Genomic DNA, 22,655 nt, shown 5'->3' with positions numbered 1-22,655 from the left:
AATTGCTAAATATCTTTATAATAATAATAAGTAAATACTATATATAATATATAAGAGTTATAAGCTTATTTATAATAAATCTTAAAGCTTAAATCCTTCTTTATTTAAGTATATAATTATAAATAGCGCATTATAGCTATTTTAATAATTAACTTAATTAAAAGCTAATTTAAATAAAAAAAAAGCAACAATAAATAAAGCATTTTATTTTTTTTTATTAAAAACTATAAAGAACCTTAGCATTATAATTAATATATTTATAATTAATACTCTTAAAGTTATTTACACAATAATTAATAAAGTATGTTTTATAATTATCTTTAAGTTTTTTTATAATTTAACCACTAAATATAATACTTAAATGCTATTAAAGCTATTATAATTATTTTTATTTTATAAAATATAGCATTTAAATTTAAAATTTTTATATAATTATTAAGCTTTAATTATAAAAAAAAAAGATAAATTTCTTAAGATAAAACTTAAGCATAATGCTAAAAAGTAATAACTCTTATATATTATATTAATAAGCATTTTAACCTTAATATATTAATTAAAATAATATCTTAGCTATAATTATTAATTATATATAATTAAATCTTAATTTTAATTAACTTATTATTTATTAATTATATTATCTTAAATTAATGCTTACTTAATATATTATTTTAAAATATTAAAATTAAATTAAGTTAATGCTACTTTATTCCTTTAATTTATTAAGAATTAATTATTATATATTGTTATTTATATTATATACTTTACTTAATAATATTAATTAAAGTTAATTATAAACTTTTAATCTTTATATTATTTATTAAATACCTTAATATCTTAAGATTATAATATTTAATTAAGTTAATTATTATATTAATTATAAAATAAATAATAAAATAAAGAAATTAATAAATAGCTAGCTTTTTATAATAGCCATAATATTAAATATATATATATTATTATAAACTTTCTTTTAAGAATTTTTATTGCATTTTAATATTTCTAATTATAAAAAAATTGCAATTAAATAAGTAACTTATAATTAGCAAGTTTATAAATATAAGTCTTTATATTATAATCTTATAAAAAGGTAAAGAAATTTATATAATTTACCATAAACTATTATTTTTTCCATTTAAGGTATTAATAATAATGGTTTATAATAAATTATTAATCATTTCTCTTATTATATATTAATTTATTAACTATATATAAAATACTTTTATTTATTTAATAAAAATATAAAATTAAATAAATATTAACTTAAAAGTTATTTTTAAGCTTATTAATTATTATTAATAAGTTATATTTTATTATTTAATTATATTTAAAACTTATATTCTTAAACTATATTATATTTATAATTTCTCTTAATCTTAATTTTCTATCTTTATAAATATTAATAAACTATTAAAATAAGGCTTAATATTATAATTATAAGCTTATTAAGAATTAAAAAAAGCTATAAAGATAATATTAATATAATCTTTATTAAAATATATAATATTTAAAAACCTTTAGCTAAATAAATATATTTAATATTTATTTTTAAAACCTTTAAAGATATAACCTTTTATAAAAAACTATTATATTAATTAAAGATATTAATTATATTAATAATATTATTATTAACTTTATTATAAAAGCAAATTATAAAATTAATTTTTATTATAATAAAAAATAACTATTTTATTAATATAAGTTGCTAACCTTTAAATAATAATTTTAACTTTTATATAGTAATTTTAATTCTTAAAATATTAGCTTTACTTAATAAAAAACTTAATTTTATATTACTTAAAGCATTAACGCTTTATAAATATATAATACTTAATAATATACTTATATTTTAATTAAAATGCAAAGCATTTATATAATTTTTTAAATTAAAAATTAAAATATTAATATATAAGGTAAGCTTATATAATAATAGTTTTAATAAGTATAATAATTTAATCTTAGTTTATAAAATATGCTAAATTATATAATTATTAATTAATATAGCAAGTTAAGTTAATTAATACTATAATATACCTTAATAAAATAATGCTTTATTATCTTTATTATACTTTGCTTTATAATTTAAGTTATTATTAATATAAAGTATAAATACCCTTTAAAAGTTATTAATAATGAAAATATCATTAGCGTTATAAAAATATATAGCATATTAAAGACTTTAACTCTTAACTTTTAATAATAAAAGGTATATAAAATGCTTATAAAAATAATAATTACTTATTATTTCCCTTTTAAATATTTTTCCATTTATTATAATAATATAAAGCTAAATCTTATTATAAGTAAATTATGTTAACGCTATTATATAATGCAATAATATAATTACCTTATTATTAGCTTTTTAATATTATAAATAGCAATATAATTATAAAATATAAATTTAAAAGAATGGCCCTTGTAAGCTTTAATAAAGCTATCCACACAATATATTATAAATAAATAATAAATCTTAATTATTTATGAATTTATTAGTTTATTTATCCTTATTATAATATATCTTTATCATTATAATACCTTTATTTAATTATAATAATTTAATTATAACTTATTATTTGTTGTTAGGCTTGTAGATAAGACGGATAATTTAAAGGGGGCACATCTTGTTAGCAAGGGAGTTAGTACTTGTCCCATTGGTCTGATATATTGGTGGGCATCTCACTTACTGCCTACTTGGTGTTCCTTTTTCAGGTCGCGGTCTTTGAGACCGGCCCCTGGAAGATCAAATGCTATGAGGTCCTCTCTTATATGATTGCACCGTTTATTCTTCGGATATTAACTGCCTCATTTTCAGTATCAGTGTGACGGTACGGTGCTTTTATACCGCTGGGTATTTCCAATCTAGGGATTGGAAATTACTGGTCTTTTGGCGGAGCGGTATCTATTTGCCCAGCAGTAATAGATTCGTCTCAATCAGCATGATTTCTATGGTGGGCATTCAATTGTCAATAAGGGTTGCAGGGAGTTAATTGGGTGGTCTGAGAAGAGACGAAATATAAACAAGTCAGAATGGATATCACTTCAACAAAAGATTTTACACGTGGTTCCAATCACACGACATTTACTAATATAAAACTCATTGAGCTGCGAAGTTTACCTCACTGGACTTTAATCTTGAGGCATGAAGTACACTGGGCATCTCCTGCATTACCTTTGGCAAAAAGTTCTTGGCTTTAGCTGGTCACAATTATTTTCGCTTGGATTAGCAGATTCAGGGGCTTCTCATTCATTCCAATTCAACTTCTTGTTCAAATGAATAGCCAAATGTGATCCCTTTTTTTTTCTTTGTGATTATCATCTGCTTAATTTGTTACCGCTAATTCATGATGTTTAAAGGATGCTGCGCAACTCAAGGCCTCCTAAGATTACTACCGTCTCCCCCTCGCGGCCCCAGTGAAAAGAAAGAAAAATGAAAAGCGCCAAAAAAGATTAAAGGAGAAAAACAACGAAGAGAAAGCTACCAAAAAATCAGGGTAATATGCTGTTCCAAAATGCTAGTAGAATACCAGCTCAGCTGAGGCTCTCTATCGCGCATCCCAAACCCTCTCTGTACCCTCTCACCTGGGCTCAATAAGGTCTCGGGTTTCCCAGAGTTTTAGGCCTGTCGCATCGCGCAAGCAGCCTATAGCGAGCCTTAAGCGCTTTTTTGGTCCGATGGAAGGGGCTAGTCCTGTTGTATGCCTCCGCAAAGACCTCCCAGTTCCTGGGTTCCTGTTCAAGGCGGCGCAAATAGTCGTCTTCCCCCCTCTCCCAGAATCGACCCAGTTCGTTCCATTTGAGCCGGCATGCGCTCGCGTGCCGTTTAAGCTTCTTTTCCAGGTCCGCCGTGGCCTCCTCCAGGGTTTCATGACCGGACATAATTTCCTCCAGCAAGTCGTAGTCTTTTTCGACGTCCCACTTGGAATGTGAATTCTCCAGGGGAGGTGGTACGAGCGCAGGCCTCGGAGGCTCACGGGCAGCTGGCGGTGCGCCGGCTTGTCTCCAGTCCGCGCCTGGGAAACTGCTCTCGCCTTGGGGCTGGGCGTATCCGGCTCCAGCTCCACTCTGGTTGAACAAGAGCGCTCTCGGATCAATGTTCTGCGGGACATACTGATGTTGAGAGGCGCCTTGTGTGCCGATTGCGCCCCAGGGTTGGGTGACATATCCTCCGCCAGCTTGGCTCGGGTCGGTGAAGCTCGCACTTGGGCCAGGGCTCTCTGTTAGGCCGTACACAACCTGACCGGCGCCCGGTGCACTGGTCTGGCCTTGGCCTCCTTGCTGCCACTCCGGGCTGACTTGGCGCTGCTTGCCTTTCCATCGCCGACCCTCTTCGCTGGAGGGGCTCAAGTGGTCGTGCGTTCTCTTTGACTGTCCTCCGGCTTGCTGATGTGGATCGACGTGCAGCCCAGCGGATTGCGCACCGCTGAATTCTCCGTGCTGATACGGATGTGGCGCAGGGTAAGGCGGTTGAGCAGCTGGCGAGGGCTGAGCAGACACGTTGGGCCGAGAATATGGTGAGCTCCTGTCTGCACCCCCTCCTGACGAGCCTGGATCTGCAGGGAGAAAATTACTTGGAGATTCATACGACATAGCCTCTGAACCGCCGCCCTGGATACCAGCATAAGGGTCGGCCCAAGACTCATCCAGCATTTCACTGATGCCAGGGGTTCCAGAAATGTATGGTTGAGTTGATGATAGGTCAGGTCCAGACGCGTAGTGGATATGAGGCGCTGGCGGGGCGGACTGGGGTTGAGAAAATGACGGGTCTTGCTCAGCATCGTGTTGTGGATCAGATGACGAGCCTGTCACTGCGCTCTCCGCTGGCGAATTTGAGAATACAGGAGTACCCAGATTCAATCCTTCAAAATTCCCATCCTGGGCCCCGCTAGGCAACTGGTTCCATGCGGCCGCCCGTTCCTCGTTGGTTTGCTGTCTGGGGCCATAGTTGTAGTTCATGCTGATCTGTAAGGTCGGCTCTTTGAGGTGGTCGAGAAAGAAGAGAAAGGTGGGATGCGTGTGGTTTGCGTTTTGTTTAGTTCCGGTCGACGAGGGCAAAGTCAAGGTAGATGTAGAAGGTGAGCTTTCTGAATGCTTGTTGTGCTGCTGAAGAAGTTCTGTTCTGGTCTTGGTGTGGGTTTATATAGTTTTGCGAAGCCACCATGAAGAATTCTGGAGCAGCCGTCACTCAATTCTCTTATGAGCCTACCAGCATGTGCGACGGTTGCTCACAGGTGTGGCTCACTACAAGTGGAGCCATTATAGCTATCTATAACACTCCTTTCTGGGTATTGGGGCGTACACTCTCGTGAAAATCGATCCCATCTAAGTCCGGATTGATTTGGGTGACTGTTCAGCAATCGTGTCAAGGACGCATGGACATCTGTCAAATCTTGATGCAAATTGGAATTTGACCACATATGAATCAAGTTAGCTGAACGAATGTATTGCAGTGCACGGCTGTACTGAACAGCAAAAACTCAAGCAACACAAAAGTCAAGCAAGACCAGCTTTCGCTGCCAAGACCTCTTGTTCGTTCTACAATATGAGGATCTTGGCTGCCTAAATGCCAGGCCAGACCTTTCTCCGACATGGTTGTAGGTTGACAGTCACAAACCAGCGCCCAGCCCCGGGTCAGTCACTCGCGCATCTAACCTGGATCACGACGGGCACTCCGTTATTTGCAGGTACATAAGTATCATTTCAGGACAACGAATCACAAGTTGTCTTTCCGCTTTCGAAGCAATGGTTCTAGCATCTACTAACGTGTCGAACTACCCCAGTCTATCTTTTAGCAGTCTATGCCCGCTCATTCTGTGACTTGCGCCGGAACAACCCCTTAAACCCATCAACACCCTTACCAAGCACGCCAAACAACCGCCCAAATCCAAAGCTCCAGCCCCGGATCCTCACGGTATAAATAAAAAAGTAGACCAACGCCCAGTTACTAATCACAAAAGCCAAGAAGATCCCAAAGTCCCTCCACTTGTCCCCCGCCGCCACGTTCAGCTGGGCCAGGTACTGGTCCCCGCTGCTCAGCGAGCAGTACTGGCAGCCCGCGGTGGCGCCCGGGTCCAGCAGGTAGCCACCCGCGGCGTTGGCGAAGGCGCCGGCGTACGAGTCGCACGTCTGGCCGGCGGGGACGTCGAAGCGGGCCGTCTCGGAGGCCGCGCACTCCACGGGCGCGCCGTGCAGCGTCGCGGCCAGCACGCCGCCGATCCACCACGTCGAGGGGTTGATGTAGTACATCCAGTAGCGCCAGAACACGGGCAGCATGGAGTAGGGCCGCACGACGCCGTTGAAGAGCGAGACCATGACGAAGAAGAAGGGGAGCACGTTGGAGATGACGGTGAAGCTGGGCGCGAAGGCGCAGATCCACTGGCCCCAGCTGCTCATGAAGAGCCAGAACAGCATCGTCATGAGGAAGACGTAGCCCGCGGTGGAGGGGTCGGTCGGGAGCCCCGCGGGGAAGTACCACAGCAGGAAGTAGATGACGGAGCAGACTATGGCGATGGGGACCTCGGCGACGACCTGCGCGGTGGTGAAGGCGAGCCAGCCGTAGATGCGCGAGGGGTGCTCGCGGGCCTGCCAGAGGGCCATGTTCTGGAAGAACTTGGGGACGACGGTGTTGACAATGGTGGGCGGGATCGTGATGATGAGGAACACCGAGAACATTCGGTTCTGCATGTCCTGCACCGTGTTTCCCAGCTGGTAAAAGGTAAAACCGTTAAAGATGCCGATGATTACGGCCACGAACAGCTTTCCGTACAGATACGACGGGTCCCTCCAGTACTGTGTGAACAAGCGCTTCGTCAGCATCGTCGTCTGCGCCCACACCGGCGCGGCGAACTCGGTCTCGTCCTCCTTCTTCTTGTGCGCGCCGGCCGACTTGCTCCTGGTGAGCTTCAGGCTGTTGATCTCGGAGAGCACGTCCTGGGCCTCCCGGCTCCCGCGCCACTCCTCGTTCCAGTCGATCCGTGTGCCGTCCTCCCTCTTTGGCCTCTTGGCCGCCGTCTCGAGGATGAACTCGGCCACGTTCTTGTTTGGTGGGCAGTGCACGCCGCGGTCCGCAAAGTACTTGGTCACTGCGCTGCCATTCTCGCCAACTGGTCCGAAGTAGAATGTGTTGCCGCCCGGGTTAAGAGCCAGGATCATGTCAAACTGCTGGATGAGCTGGGAAGACGGCTGGTGAATCGTGCAGACAATCGCCTGGCCAGCCTGGGACAGTTTCTTGAGGAAGCGCACGATACTCCATGCGCTCTGGCTGTCGAGGCCGGAAGTGGGCTCGTCGAGGAAGAGGAGCAGCTGCGGCTTGGCGGCGAGCTCAACGCCGATGGTCAGTCGCTTCTTCTGCTCGACACCGAGGCTGCTGACAATGGCGTCCTGCATCTCTGTGAGCTCCAGCAAATCGATGATCTTGTCGACGTAGGCAAGCTTCTCGTGCCGGGGAATGCTCCTGTCCTGGCGGAGGATGGCGGAGAACTCCAATGCTTCCCGGATGGTGGCTGTTCCGTCATGAAGGTCCATCTGCTCACAGAACCCCGTGCCACGTTGGAACTCGAGGCCAAGAGCACTGCCGTCGACCAGCATGTCCCCAGAGACGACTCCCATGCGCTGACGCTGAGCGAGCGTGTTCAACAGCGTGGTCTTGCCAGCGCCCGAGGCTCCCACGAGCGCAATCAGGAGACCTGGCTTGGCGTAGCCGCTGACCTTGTTCAGGAGCTTGCGCTCGCCACCTTGATAGGGCACCGTGTATTCGACATCCTGCCAGGTAAAGATGCTCTCACTCTTGGAGATCGACTCGAGCGCCTCATTCTCCTTGGTGGCAGTGGTGCTACCGCTTTCTCTCGAAAGCTCGCCAGGTCCTCCACTCGGCCCCTTTTCCACATCAGTTGTTGCTGCCGCGTTCTCTTGCTTCTGCAAAGCATGCTTCGCCTTCTTTGTCTTCTTGAACACTATCGCGCCGCCCCCGCTGGTAGCAAACGAGAAGACCTCGGTGGCAAAGATGGTAATGAGAATGTACAGGACGGCAAATGCGATAATCACTCCAAAGTTGCGCCAGAGGTCGGCCCGGGTGTAGTTGTACGTTGTCTCAAGGTACGACGCGCCGCTGACCAAGTTGGAGTTGACCTGGGCGCCGCTGAGGCTGCAGCCCTGGAAGGCAGGGTCGATGCCCGCACCTTGTGGCACCAGCTGATTTGGCGCGCACTCCATGTTGCGACCGGAGAACTCGTTCGCCATGACCGCCTCGAAGCTGTACGCGATCGGGTTGACCCAGTAGAGCCAGCCGAACCAGATGTAGTCCGACAGGAGCTGGGTTCGGGGGATAACATAGCCGGTGTAGATGATGAGAAGGTTGAGTGCGATTCCAGAGAAGCGAACTGCGTCGTCTATGGTCGGGGACAGGCTGGCGAACATTCGGTAAAGCGCAGTGACGCAGAGTGTGGTCGTGTAGACGAAGAGAAGGTAGATCCAGAACTTGGAAGCCACGACATCCAGGCCATTCATGAAATACATGATGATCGCAAATATGCAGACTTGTGTGAGGACAACCGGGAAATCGGCAACGATCCTGGCGACGCTCACGGCTGAAGGCCGGTAGAAGGCATAGTCCTTGTGACGGGCCACAACAGCACGGCCGCTGACGGCCTTCATCAGCTCGCTTAATTGCAGCCAGCCCAGGAACAGGATGGAGAAGAACAAGGAGCCACCCCGAGAGAAGGCACCTTCCGTGGTGAGAGGCTGTCCGTAGAAGAGGGACCCAACAATAAGACCGTTGCTGATGATGATGAATAGCTTTGTGTACAGCGTGGTTGTGTCTCCGAGGAGCAGCCAGAACTCGCGCTTCGTGCAGGCCAAGACTTGCTGCACAAAGCTAACCGTGTAGCTAGATTCTTTGGTGACGGTCCTGGACTTGTCCTCACGAACGGCCTGTTCGAACTCCCGCGCATCGGTGTGGTTGGTCTCCTGGAGGTAAGCCTCGTAAGACCGGATGTTCTCTTCCACCAGCTTGTAGAAACGTGACTCCTTGAAGGCCCTCTCGAGCTCTTCCGGTGTCTTTGGCGTGCTGGCCTCGCACCCTTCACGGAATTGACGCTCGTTCGGGTCGGAGACGGCTGTCAGGAAATCGGCAGTCGTCTGGCGGTCTGGAGCCTTGAAGCCAAGGTCGGTGAAGTATTGCCGTGCCTCGCTTGCTGGGCCTTGGTAGATGCAGCGCCCTGCATCGATGACCAGGACCTTGTCCATCAGCTCGAAGATGCCCTCTCCGGCTTGGTACAGGGTGACCAGTGTCGTGCGGTTGCTGATATCAGTCATGATTCTCAGAGACTTGGCGTAATCCAATGCAGTGGATGCATCCAGTCCGCGGGTGGAGTTGTCCCAGCACACCACCGTAGACTTGGAGGCAAGTGTCTCTGCAATCGACACACGCTTTCTCTCACCCCCGGACACGCCCCTGACATACTCGTCTCCGACCAGAGTGTGCTTCGTGTGGCTGATGCCGAATACCTTCATCAGTGCCTCTGCAATGATCGGTATCTCGTCTCTTGCCTTCTTTTTCGTCTTTGTGTACAGAGCAAACACGAACGTCTGCCACACGTTCAGGTTTGCAAAATGCACGTCATCCTCCATGTTGTAGTTCACTTCGCCGCGGAAATTTTTCTTCTGCTTGGAGGCTGAGATACCGCCGTACGACACGTCTCCTGTGACGGATGCGTACGAGTCCCGGTTGTTTGCAATGGCCTTCAGAAACGTCGAGCATCCGGACCCCGGCCTTCCAAGCACCAACATCATCTCACCGTCCCTCACCACGCCGGTGAAGTCATTGATGAGGGTTCGCGTCTCGCCGGACTTGATCTGTAGAGCCGGGATGAATCGAGAGATGAGCCGATAGAGGTCGGGGCCAAAGGTGCCTAGAACGGCTTGTGGTAAGGTCTTGACAAAGGTGGCCGACGCCCCGACGCCCTTGACGGTAAGGTTCTTGAAGACAACCCCGACCTTCTTGGCAGACCTTCCATCTTTACGCTTCTCGAAGTGGCCTTCCCGCATGAACTCCTCCAGCTCGAAGTCTTCGTCCTCTTTTTCGTCCTTTTCAGGGTCTCCGGCCCGCGATTCTATATCGTCTTTTCCGGCCGGAGGTGGTCGTGGTCGAGATGCTGTCCTCTTCGTGCCTCTGGTCGCCTGGCTCGCTCTGGATCGTGATCTTGACAGGCCAGTGAGCTCCCTTCTGAGAATCTCAAAGTCCTGCATCGCCCGGCCCTCGTCGGGCACCATTACATCGCGCTCGCCCCATGTTCCCTCCCGGGCCTCGTCGGAACTTGACCCAGTTTCACCAGGAGCATCGTGAAGTGCGTGCGTGCCGGCTGTGTTTGGCTGGACTTCATTGTGCCACTGGTTCAGCTGGCGGCTGTCCGACTTGGACAACTTGGACTCGTCCACGCCCGTGCCCCACATGGTGAATGGGTGCTGGACACAGGAGCTGGCAAGATTGAGGCGAGGCGTGGGCTTGCAGATGAAGACGTCCTCGAAGTAGTGTCTTCACGACTCCGGGTGCAATTCACCTGTTGGGCTCGTCGTCGTGGCTTGCCTTGCTGAGCCAGGACTCTGGGAGGGGAGGGGGAGGGAAGCGAGGAAGAAAAGGCAAGCCGTCGGTGACAACAAGCGCACAGAGAGAAGGGCATTACATATCTGGGTAGTGTAGATGCCGGACGGGTGAGACGGCGAGCGAATCACACGTCATCGGCCACTTTCTTTCTGCTAATTCACCATTACAAATGCGAGAGTCGGTGCCGGCCAACCCAATCTAGCTCGTCTAGGCATGGGCCACCGCCTCGACGACTTTCTGATTCCAGAGCCTCATGTCCCACCGCAGATTCGTCCGCTTCCGGCCTTATCGGAGGTAGGCTGGACATTAGATTAGATTGGAGGGCTTAACAATCCGGACGATTGTGGGCGTTGGAATCTGGGCGCTGATTAATCTACCCGCCCGCCTTTTCCTCGACGTGTCTGGCTTGTTGCAAGGGGGAGCTGGGTGAGTGTTCGCCGCACCACCGGGCTGGAAGTTCGATCGACTCATTTGATCGGCATTTGGGGGCCCTAGATCGTCATCCGGCGGAGCCAAGAACTTTAGAAGCTTCCAAGCGGTCCGAGATTTTCGGTCGGGATAGAGCACTAGTACAACGCACTAACCACCACTAATCATCGTAGCTCCCAACGTATACGCGTGTTGTGACTGGGGCAGACCGATGTCTCAGATTCAGCCTATCATGTCGCGTCTGGATCCGTTCATATTCGAGCCTTGATGACCGGGTAGTCGGCCATGTCATGTTTACAAACTGAATATCCTCTGCATTTAAGCATCACGAGTCTTCTGGCTATGCGAGAATGTAAAGGACTCTTTTTCAGCTACATAGGACGGCTTCCTCCGGTATGTCACAAGCAAGAGGTAGGCTCCCGGCCCGAACATGGTACCTTGTACTACATTAGACTAAACTTTGTTGGTAATTCTCACACTCTGTCTGCACGATCGAAATCCCAATTGGTTGCGTATACAAAAAAAGTGTATCCGCCTCCAAGTGCTTACTGGATTTGTCATACGGATACAGTCGCAAGCCCTGCGTCAGAAGGACTACTTTTACCGCCCCCATACAGATCCCCGTGTGAGGGAGAGAGTTTCGCGAACTTGTCGCTGCATTTGTTAGAGAATTCTTTTGGGTCATAGAATCAATTGTACAACTGAGCCGCTCAAGAACATCATCAGGATAGGGCTGTCAGAAGAGAGCAGTGTCGGGTAGCATGCAGTGCACTAGACCCCAGTCCGACGGAATTCCTCAGCAGAAGGGTTGAGGAAAGGCATGGATCGTCGCGGAGGAAAACGGCAAGAAGCCACGTATTGAGGCTGTAAGAGCCCGGCAATAGAAGGTGATTCCCGAACAACATCGGGCTTACTAGTCGGGCGAAATTCAGAGGCTCTCGGCAATAGGAGTTACGGGTATTAGGGCAGGCGATTTCAATCTGTTGAGAGATAAGGTGTAAGACAACTCAAGACAATCGATTGTCACTCCCTGGCCTTCTGTATAAAATTAGGTATAGGTCTCCTATCCACGATGGTTTTGCTGGATCTGCCCACTTTGTTTGCTTCAATGAGTGAGTGCTCCAGGCCAATTCTGCAATTTTTTCCGATCGAAATACCCTTGCAGTTTGTCGGCTATGTCTAAGGATGGCTGTGAGTATCGGAAATTAGCATATCTAGGTTTTGATTCTTGATAAGGCTGCTTACAATTGAGCTAGCCTTCTGCGACAGGGTGATATCATTATGAGCCATAGGCATATCGGGCTCAATCCTGGGCAGTATTGGCTGAGTCGGAGTAAGCACATATCTACGTCCATTAGGAAGTTCATCCAATGCGTGCAGTCGTTCATTGCTTCTCACTCGAGTAAAACACACACACATACACACACACACACACTTGTACCAACGACTCTGTCTCTGAGAACACCAATGGTATTCGTTATGCGAAGTGGCTCTCCAGAGATACTCTTAATAAGGGACCCTTGGCCCTTCTTGACATGCATTCGTGGAGACTTCGTGATGTGCCGAGGAGGATCTAAGCTCCTAACAGGTCCTGTGTCCGGACAGGCGGAGGATCTTATCTTAATGACCTTCTAAACAACATTCAGTGGCAAATGGTAGTGAAGACTCATGTTCACAGAAGGAAAGGAAGCATGAATAGTACGCAGAATCTCTTCAGCCCAAATAAAGCATATCGTGCTGCATCTCAGGCCTCTTAGGGCTCTTGGATGCACCGGCGAGGTTCAAATCATCTTTTGAGAAGCCCACTTCGCATCTTTTCCACGCCTTTTCCGATTCATCGCAACTCAGACACCGGACCATTCGAGTATCCCAGATCGACTTTTACCATGACTGCATTGTTTTGTTTTTCATCGCAGTAGATTCAAAACTAGTAGCAGTCACTGCGAATAATTACAACCGTACCCTAGGGTAATGACGAAAGCAGAAGAATGTGGAGGGTATCTGGAAAGCATCGCTAGCTGTGCAGCGCAGAGGGGACTGATCCTCTTCTCTGCGATTCCCTCCCTGGATTGCTCCAATTGTATAAGAACTCCGGCTGCTTCTCTTGCTCCTCAACACCCCCCCCCCCAGACTTCTCCCCTCAGTGAGGGCGTTCCTCCAAAATTGCTGGCATTTGCCTCCGTCCTCTCAGAGCAGAGTGCTCAAGGCCCGGTGCATGAAGGCTCAAGAACTCGACTCTAGAGCCACAACACCGCTGAGGCCCAGACCTTCTTCGTTATATCTATTTCGTCACAAGGACAAACTCTGTTGTTGAATACTCCCATCAGAAACCAATGAACAAGAGAAGAACACACATCCTTGGAGGTGCGGATGTACGGCACTTACTCTTCTGCTGTTTCTGAACCTCTCTCTGCGCCAGCTTGGCAGAGTTCAGGTTGTCCTCCACGGCCTTGACATGGTTCCTGTGCGAGGGAGTGCTGTAGGCGTTGGGGTATCTGGTCATGAACCCAAGTCGAGCCTCTCCTGCCCTAGATGAGAGAAGCTCAGTCAGCATAAGTGCGATTGAGGCTGATTCGAGAAGGCATTTTGACATACCGAATGGCGGCAGCGGACCTGGCCTTCTGATCTGCGAGGGCCCTCTTGCAGCTCTCCTCGTCATCTCGAGCCATGGCGATGTTGGTCGACGCAGTGGCCTTCTTGTTCGCATCTGCAAGCGACTTGACCAAGGCCTTGTAGGAGGCGTACTCCTTGGTCTGCTTCTCCGTCCAATCTTCTCTATTCGCAACGTCTGCCGGGTCCCGGCGCTTCTGGATGTGAGACTGGACTTTGCGCTCCGCAAGAATGCTCCTCTTGGTATCGAGTGCCTTGACCTCCTTCATCATCTCGACGAAGCCCGCGTCCACGGGCTTGAGCTTCTCCAAGTAGGAGTCGTCGGAGAGAAAGGATTGGAAGGAGGAGACGGAGGACATGGAGGCGGGTGTGTTGGGTTGAGACATTGTGAAGGCTCAGTGTAGAGGAAACCAGGTCAAGAAGGTGTCAAGAGCAGATGGTATGTAGAAGACAACGACCAGGTTGGGTATGATGGTCGAGAGATCGCCGCCACAGGTGTTGACGGCCATGGTCCAGATTTGTATAAATAAGACATCTTGAAGCAATTCACTTTTGGCGTCATGGCCTCTGAACCCTTCGATATAGTGAAGTCTGGAGTTCAATTCCACAGAGACTCAAGCATCTTACCGGGCGGGCTTGGTCGCGAGACGCAACTCGCCGGGTCGTTGCTGAATCTTCGGTAGATGGAGCAGTGAATTTGATTAATTCACTTGTGATGGCTATTTCACTGCTCTGTTTTTACGGGCCCTGAGCACCAAACGGTTGTCACTTGCTGGCTGTGCACCTCGCTCATCCAGTCACGGCTGTTCCGTGCAAGTGAATCTCAACTCGATCAGCATTTGTTGAGTAGGAATGGTTGAGGAATGCCTCATATAGATCGGTATTCAAGTCCTATTGTGCAAAATTGGTTCTATGCATTTATTCGTTTTCCTGCCGCCAGTGAGCTTTCCGAGGACAGCCCACACTCATGCTGTAGTATTGTGTGAAGAGATCCCTAGATTTCTTGCTACTCTCAAACTCAAATCCCGCATAGCTGCCACCGCAAATGAATGAATTGGAATTGATTGTGTATAAAGAAAAACTGAACAAGTCCCAAATTCACATGGTTGCATTCATGCAATCTGTTTCGTGATGTTGAAGGGACTCGGATCAGACCATGTGTGTTTCAATATGTCTAGAGTCTTACACTTCCAAGTGTGTCCTTGAATTGCTTCCTTTCTTCTTCACTAAAGAAGTGGCATCTTTAGATTCACTCATTAATTCCGGTGCGAGTCCTGAGGAGTCAATTCACGGTCTTTCCAAGGCTACCTAGATATGTAGATTCTTTAACAGTCGAAGCCCGCTTCCTTCATGCACATACCAAACTATGTATCCCGCATCCCGCTGCAACAGTACAGGTGCTCAATCTCATGCCAACTCTTACATGTAAGATCGATGCTCCCTACCTAAAAGTATAGTCAGTACATATCTGTTCCGGTTCGATTCATCACCAGTGTCTTAAGGTTATATTTGCAGCAACGACACCGCCAGTAGCTTTCAAAAACGCTGCCAGTAACCAGCGAAAGTCTGGTCACAAACACGATAAATTGCAATGGGCACTCAAAACTAAAGCCGCTATTCTCAGAATATGAGAAGTTCAATGTCTACCTGACCATGAGCCCCTCTGCCGTTTGAAACTTGTCGCTTATTACCAAGACGTGGCGGTATGTGCTTGTCTCAACCCCCTCGAACTCTGGCCAATCCCCGAAGCACGTCTACAATCTCGCGGCGCAGATTTCGACGCCCATCACCATCACCTCCTCCATCTCCTCCACCCTAGTATCTGTTAATCACCTGCTATGAAGCCCAAAGTGATGCTTGAACATTCCATAACACAACGGACGGGGGACCGCAGAAGCAGAAGAGTTGTACTTACACCATCTCCTCCCCCTCCAGGAGCTGCAGGAGCTGCCTGGTCAGGGAACAGGTTCGCTAACGGATTCGGCCCAAGAGGAGGGCCTAACTGATGTAAAGGTATAACATCCTGGCGCTGACTTCTAACATGCCAGGCAATTTCGCCCCCCATCCCTACCACCCACGCTACGGTGAAGACCGCCGCCGGCACAGTAAGCATCAGGGCGTTGGCGAAGTTGAGATAGCTCATGTTGGTAAGGGGCCTGCACTGCGCGAACCAGGTCCAGGAGCCCCAGACCAGGTACCAGCCGAGAAAGATCACGGCAGCGAAGGCGGGCGTGGCGAGCCTGTTGGCCGTCAGGTGCAGGATGGTCCTGATGGCGGACCCCTGCTGCCGGCGGCCGCCCAGCCGGACGACCTTGGCGAAGATGTACGCGCACCACAGCAGAAGGAGGAGACACATGACCAGGTGGAAGCCCGAGATGACGGTCATGGCCAGCGGGTCGCCCTCCCAGTCGTCGTCTTCGCATAGCCCGTGCTGCCTGTGCCTGCCCCCCTTCCTTCCGCCTCTTCCGCCTCCGAGTCCTCCGAGTCCTCCCTTCCTGGGGACTAGATCACCACACAGCGAAGGTAAGTTATCTAAGGCATCGCCGATGGTATTGTTGACGGCTTCGTCTATCTTGTCTTGGATCGGATCCCATGGCTGATGGTCGGCCATGAAGGGCCACATTTTGCCCACGATAAAATAGATCAACCATATTGAGATGCCGAATTGTGAAAGGAAGTGGAAGATGAGAGCCCCAGACAGGAGGATACCGAGGGCATAGAATAGGCTCTCCATAGAACTGAATGCTAAAATAGCGAGGATAAATATCTATAAAGGGTCCAATGGAGCTTGCCAATTTGCAAATCGAAAAAAGTGATGTATGTGTCGCGGGTTTTTCTGAGACACTTGGAGGTATCACGATGTGAACATTGCTCACACAAGGGGTGGATAAGACATTGAAATACATTTATAACAATTCCGTGTCTTTGAATGGTACTCTTCCAAACCTTTTGCTTCTTGTCGTTCGAATGAGCCGCAAACGGAATATAGTAGCCGAAAACAGTTTTCCAGGGTTGCTTTGCAAAGCGCTTGCCTTGTTTGAAAGGCGGTTTTGATTCCACTCTTTGTATCATTATTTATACGACTACTTACAATTACTTGGGTGCACTTTCTATGGCCTACGAATATTAAAGATGGAAGCAAACCATAATTTCGAGATATCCTTGTTTGAATAATTAGCCCACCAGGGCTATGATATCAGCCACCTTGGGTGCGAAGTCAACTCACACACGTAAACTTCAGCCACACCACACATCATCACACACTGAAATGGCGAGTGCCAACGGCCCAGCTGGAGGCGTACCGCCAGCTCCCCCTCCGGCTCCGGCTCCGGCTCCGGCTCCGGCCCCACCAGGTCCGCCCGGTGGTCGCGCGGGCCTCACCAGGCTATGTCCGGGCTGCGGAGTAAGGAGGCCAACATACCACTTCATAAGGCGCAACGCCAAAAGTATAAGCAATCTCGTCATGACCTGTGCCACGTGCCGCGGGTTCCAACCAGTCGACCCGAGCAGGCCAGACGGCAACGCGGGGGGTAGGGGTGCTGCTAACGGTGGTAAGCGGATTCCGGATACAATTTCAGCCCTCTTCAGAGCAGCAATCCTCCATCTGTGGCCTGTGCCTTGAAGGCCTTATCAGACTGCAGGCTTTGAGGCAAGGCTATGGGCATACCATGTCCTGGTCCTCCTCATATCCGACAGAGACTTCTTCCTCGGTGCTTTGATAACTGACTTGTATTGCTGCAGGCGACGCCACAAGTGGCCACGAGGATGACGATGACGATGACTATGAAGACGACGACGACGACGACAATGATGGCGATCGGAGCGGGCGGCACAGTGTATCGGCGCGGAGAACGCGGCGCGGGACGAGACACGGCGCGAGCAGCGGGGATCCCCACGACTCGGATTCCTCAGACTCGGATCACTCCCATGGCAGCGACGACGACCGGAGGCGTCATTTTGGTGGGACGTCTTCGGGCAGGCGCAGACACCACAGGCGGCACAGGCACGTGGGCGGCGGCGGCGATGAGGCTCAGCTGCGGGATGAGTCGGAGTGGGTATTGACTGGGCTGGGGGTCGTGCTGTATTTCTTTGGCTGGTTCTCTATTGTGGCTTTGTTTGTTGTGATTGTAGCATTTTAGACGTCAGTTTAGCGGCTGAGAATGAGCATGGATGACATCTGCCTTGTTAGACGAGGCGTGAGGAAGTCCAAGATTCTTAAGGTGTAACGTCAAATGTGCGAAATCACCTATGAATAATTACATGACAGACCCAGTATGTCGATCCTGTGATTGATACTCTTATTCCACTAGGTTCCAGATCTTGGTTTCCTCAAAATCTGCCATAGGTTTGTGTAATGCAAAAAAGTATGTCTTGATGGGTGCATCAGGGGTGGGGCCCAGTGTAAGCAAACTACGTCTTGGCTGATATACCGTGTCCGTGGTGCATATAGCGACTATTCATCCCTATGAGTATTTGGCGAGGAATGCTGCAGGACAGAGCCTTATTACAAGGCGAGGGCGATAGGTTAATGGCTGCAATAAACTTTCGACGAAGTCGTTGGCAAATTTCACTTGACATTAGACCCCGGAGCTGCCCAAGTATGCCTATTTATTTACGTGGGTTAATACCCTCCCATGTGATGCCTTCCCGTAGAACAAATCCGTTGGATAACCTCCTGTTGGATCAGCTCCTTATTTGGTTGTCTTCCCTTCTGTGCCTCCGGGTACCTGGTCAACCTTTGGCCAGGATCTGCCCCCATCCTCCCGCCGCAGTCTATTACTCCACTCACCCACTGAACAGTGTCCGCAAGCTCGATCCGGCAGATCGATACTGCGGCAGTGGTCCCATACCTGGGCCTCCAATTACAGGTCGACGTACGGCCGGGACGGTGAGAGCCAGTCAACGGGTGTCCCAGAGGTGGCGGTCGGCGCAACGGGGTCTGATATCACGGCCACATGCGTTATGTCGGGGACATCAAACATATGGCTGGTCGAGAACGGCAAGACTCATATCAAAGTGGTACACAGAGTTTCCTGAGTGCCATATGAGGCGACAAATTCGTCTCATGACCTGGCATTCACCTTCTCCATCCGGATGATTTGCCCACCAAAAACACCCAGTGCTGGGGATGAATCGGTGAGCGTGGATTGAGACTGAGACATGCAGGAATGGCGTCGAAGTCAGCCAGGAGGCTCGACCCCTTGGCATTTTGAATGCCGTGTTGGTCTCCTGCATAATGCATGCGTGCTCCTCTGTGTGGGACTTTTCCTGTTGGAGCAAGAACAAGGCTGCAGGTTGCGATATTCCCCCTTGTCTGAAACCAAGACGTTGCTGGTAAGGTCTGAGTTGAGCGGCACAGCAAATAGATTCTTGCTGTCAAGGGCGCATGGCGAAGCGAAGCGAAGTGAGGGCGTGTGTCGTGTGTCGTCTGGTCGTCTGTATCGTCGCCGGGCTGAAAGTTGAGACACGGAACAAGGCAGCCATGTTCTGGGGTGATCCTTCCAACCGGTGCTTGGACACGGCCCGCCTGGGTGGTGTTGGGCTGAGTGCAGCTCCAGAGCTCCACACAGCTCCACACAGCTCCACTGTACCCAGGTAGGGTGGTAGGGGTCCAGCTTTGTGGGGACGTGTGGGCCCTGGAAATCCTCCGCCAAACTCAATCTGGGCTGTAGGTGGGGGTACCCAACACCAACCTACCGCCCAGACTGCCAGGAGGAAAGCTTCGATTCGACTCGAAGCGGTAAATGCAACAGTCGAACCGCCCTGCTGGGACGGCGCGGCACAGGACAGGACAGGACAGGACAGGACAGGACAGGACAGGACAGGACAGGACAGGACAGGACAGGGAGGGGGTCAGCCAGCGGCACAGCACCTGCAGTACGCACACACCACTGCACTACGACGACGACAATCACCGCCTCCACCAGCACCAACTGCAGCCGCTGCGGTGGGCAGCGGCTCCATCGCAGCGCCAGGACCTTTTTGGTGCAGGCATCGGCATCCTGTGACCGCTCTTTTCCATTCGAACCACTGCGCATCCTTCCATGCGGCACAGCAGCTCGCTTCCGAGAGCCCCCTTAGGAGCCAGCCCGCTTGCGCCCATCAGCACCGGCGCACTCGATCCGGAATTTGCCTGTCCCACCCCTTCTGATCCAACAAAGAGGCTCCATCTAGCTCCTCAGCTCGACCTCAGCCTTGCCCACCGTGGCACCAACTGGCTGCTGACTGCTCTTCCAGTCCAATGGTTGGCCCCGTCCTCGTCGTACTGTACGGGCCCCGATCAGTATCTCCGCCCTGGGCTTTTTTGTATTGCGGCTCGTGTATTTTGTTTCTTTTTTTGTTTGCCTTCTCCATTTATTATGCTGACAAGGCTTTGCCCTCGCGCAGATAAGATCCAGCATGTCGCCCTTCTCGCAATGAAGAGAGGTGCTGATTTTGCGACCAAGTCCTCCCACATCCTGCTCCTACGCATATCCCCCTGCCTCGATCTATCTTGTCGCCAGTCCGATTCTCTTGTCGGCGACAACTGATACCCGTGATACCCCACCCTTAGTCTCTTTGTTTCTACTCAGTCTTCAAAATGGAGGACAACGAGTACATCGTCTCGGTCGTCGCCCTGATCATATCGGTCGTCGCACTGATCGGGGCAATCCTGCAGCTCCTCCAGCAATACTATGCCTCGGCGATAGGATACTCCAGCTGTAACGAGCGAGTTATGGGCCCCTGGGCCGGCACAAGGAGGAGGATCTTCCGATATTCAGAACTCCGCTTCGAGGTCCGCTTCGAGGCCCCAGTCCTCTTCGTCTGCCCGCCGAGCAACACAAGGGGCCCAGTCCCCAAGCAGGAGGTCATGTTCCTCAAGGGGACAGAAGAGAGCGAGGCAGACACCAGGTCGCTGCCGTTGACGAGGACGGAGAAGGACAGGCAACAAGCCGAGAAGAAGGAGGTGGAAAAGCTGGGCCGCCAGGCCAGGCTCCACACACACGTGCACACCGCGGACAACGAGCGCGCCACCTGGGCAATCCTGCTACAGGCCCTACAGCAAATGGAGTACAGCAGCCACGAGTGGGAGGTCGAGACGCTCAAGCAGGACGTGACACGTGCCGGGCCCAAGGCCGAGCTCCCGGAGTCAGTTCCTGGCTGGGAGTCGCACTCTGCCGTGGTCGCCCTGCAGCCCAAGCTGAGGAGCTGGGACACCATGCCCGACGCGGTCAAGAAGCCCTACGCGACGACGACCATCTGCCATATTGTCGAGATTGCGGCCATGTTGGGCCTGCACTGGAGGGAGTTTGACCGGTCCAACCACAAGTACCTGGCCGAGGGGAACGGGTACCTGCTCACGGGCCACGAGGTCCAGGATCTGGGCATCGCCTTCAACTTCCAGATGTACGGCGGCAACAAGTTCGAGCAGAACCGCATCATCCCTACCGATGAGATTAAACTGCTGGCTTTCGGAAACGTGTCCACCATCTACCGGCCAGAGGCGGGCAAGGACGGCAAGGTGCCTTACGACAACGAGGACCCCAAGAACACCTGGGTGCTCCAGTTCGGCAGCACGACGGAGCTGGTCGAATCGCTCACCCACTTTGGCTGCAACTCCAAGACGACAAACTACTTCCGTGACCCGCAGAAGAAGCACGCCCATCTTTTCCCTGGTAAGCAGCACTGCTCTTTTTTCCTTCCGAAAGTGGTACGGAGTGGACTACTACTGTACGTATCTGATTTATGCTAACCGGTTACCTTGTCAGTGGTCTTCGAGGTTCTTGGTATGATCGCGAAGCCCATGTACATCGAGAACACGTACTACCGCTACCTGCCCAACCCGACGACGTACAGCTGGAACAAGAAGAACTTTTCCCTCCCCAAGCTGATCCTCGAGTTCAACCGCGCCGTCAACGACGACGACATCGCACCCGAGACGGACCACCTGGTGCAGCTGCGGAAGTGGGTCTACGACGTTGCCAAGCACCTCCAGAACAAGAAGGCCTGGCGCGACGACAGCGTGTTCCCCATGACCCTCCTGCGGGCGCTGCACGAGGCCATCGCCAAGTGCGACAAGTATCTGAAGGACGAGGGTGCCGATCTTGTGTCCCTGGTCATCCGCGAGCACGTCCAGGAGATCATGCGCCTGCTTAACACGCGGGCACCGTCTTCGTCCAGCGACAGCGGTGACGAGTCGACACTGTCGGCGCGGGAGAACCAGACTTTCGACGAGCTCAACTCGGCGGGCCCGGAGGAGAAGCAGCAGAAGTTCATGGACATCTACTTCACGACGGTGGCGCAGGCGGTGACGCGCAACTGCCACGAGGTGCTGCGCAAGAAGAACAGCACGCGGTACGTGCACTCGCCGTCGCAGTCGAGGGTGGACCTGGGCATGGCCGCGACGCCCGACGACGCGGCGACAACGGTGCGCGACAGCGTGGGGTCGGAGCTCAGCGGCTCGAATCCGAACGAGAAGGCGGACGCGGCGGAGGTGCAGGTGCAGCCGAGGCGGTCGTCGACGCCGCAGCTGCTTGTGACGCCCGGCCACCCCCGCGAGGGGGAGGGCATGGCGCGGCTCAAGAGGATGTCGACGACGCTGCACGAGCAGCTCACAGGCAACGTGTGGTGCACGCTCGTGTTCCGGATGCTGTGCTGGCTGCTGCTGCACGACTTCCACAAGAAGGACGTGCAGATCAGCAAGAGCGAGCTGTACGGGAGCCGGCTGCCCGTCTACATTGTTTAGGCTTAGGCTTAGGCTTAGGCGGCTTATCTTTGTGTGTTTGCATGTTTGGGCATATATAGATACCAGGGGTGGGGGCGCATTGGGTTCAAAGGTGTAAGTTCTGGGCATGCGGTGTGATCTCAGCGTGCATCTGTCTGTTCTGTATTGGGGACACACGGCTCATTTTGCATACGAAGCCGGGGTAGACATATCAGCTTGGGCACGTTCCAAGCGCTGCTTAATCACGAGTTAATGAGGTCATTCGGCAGCTACCTGCATAGGACGTTCTTTTCAAGTCTGTGATGTTCCTGTTACGGA

The 22,655-nt window shown here is 49.6% G+C and overlaps 6 protein-coding genes across 6 annotated transcripts; 2 read left to right on the top strand and 4 right to left on the bottom strand.

Moving 5' to 3' along the window:
- Positions 1–3,582: 3,582 nt before the first annotated feature.
- INS49_009237 (uncharacterized protein) lies at positions 3,583–4,950 on the bottom strand (the record flags this gene model as incomplete). Its single annotated transcript, XM_043169973.1, has 1 exon — positions 3,583–4,950. The coding sequence occupies one exon, from the start codon at positions 4,948–4,950 to the stop codon at positions 3,583–3,585; it is 1,368 nt and encodes a 455-aa protein (XP_043024538.1).
- Positions 4,951–5,790: 840 nt separating this feature from the next.
- INS49_009236 (uncharacterized protein) lies at positions 5,791–10,443 on the bottom strand (the record flags this gene model as incomplete). Its single annotated transcript, XM_043169972.1, has 1 exon — positions 5,791–10,443. The coding sequence occupies one exon, from the start codon at positions 10,441–10,443 to the stop codon at positions 5,791–5,793; it is 4,653 nt and encodes a 1,550-aa protein (XP_043024537.1).
- Positions 10,444–13,260: 2,817 nt separating this feature from the next.
- On the bottom strand, positions 13,261–14,019 carry INS49_009235 (uncharacterized protein; the record flags this gene model as incomplete). The annotated part of the gene is made up of 3 exons (XM_043169971.1): positions 13,261–13,304; positions 13,409–13,551; positions 13,619–14,019. The coding sequence occupies 3 exons, from the start codon at positions 14,017–14,019 to the stop codon at positions 13,261–13,263; spliced, it is 588 nt and encodes a 195-aa protein (XP_043024536.1).
- Positions 14,020–15,387: 1,368 nt separating this feature from the next.
- Positions 15,388–16,256, bottom strand: INS49_009234 (uncharacterized protein; the record flags this gene model as incomplete). The annotated part of the gene is made up of 3 exons (XM_043169970.1): positions 15,388–15,448; positions 15,549–15,584; positions 15,712–16,256. 3 exons carry the CDS (start codon positions 16,254–16,256, stop codon positions 15,388–15,390), a joined length of 642 nt encoding a protein of 213 aa, XP_043024535.1.
- Positions 16,257–17,096: 840 nt separating this feature from the next.
- On the top strand, positions 17,097–17,772 carry INS49_009233 (uncharacterized protein; the record flags this gene model as incomplete). The annotated part of the gene is made up of 2 exons (XM_043169969.1): positions 17,097–17,184; positions 17,375–17,772. 2 exons carry the CDS (start codon positions 17,097–17,099, stop codon positions 17,770–17,772), a joined length of 486 nt encoding a protein of 161 aa, XP_043024534.1.
- Positions 17,773–20,213: 2,441 nt separating this feature from the next.
- INS49_009232 (uncharacterized protein) lies at positions 20,214–22,358 on the top strand (the record flags this gene model as incomplete). The annotated part of the gene is made up of 2 exons (XM_043169968.1): positions 20,214–21,288; positions 21,382–22,358. 2 exons carry the CDS (start codon positions 20,214–20,216, stop codon positions 22,356–22,358), a joined length of 2,052 nt encoding a protein of 683 aa, XP_043024533.1.
- Positions 22,359–22,655: the final 297 nt, after the last annotated feature.

The sequence above is a fragment of the Diaporthe citri genome (genome assembly GCF_014595645.1).
Source record: "Diaporthe citri strain NFHF-8-4 chromosome Unknown scaffold_4, whole genome shotgun sequence".
NCBI lineage: Eukaryota > Fungi > Ascomycota > Sordariomycetes > Diaporthales > Diaporthaceae > Diaporthe > Diaporthe citri.
The sequence above is the reverse complement of the archived record's forward strand: the minus strand, read 5'-3'. Positions and strand labels throughout refer to the sequence as shown.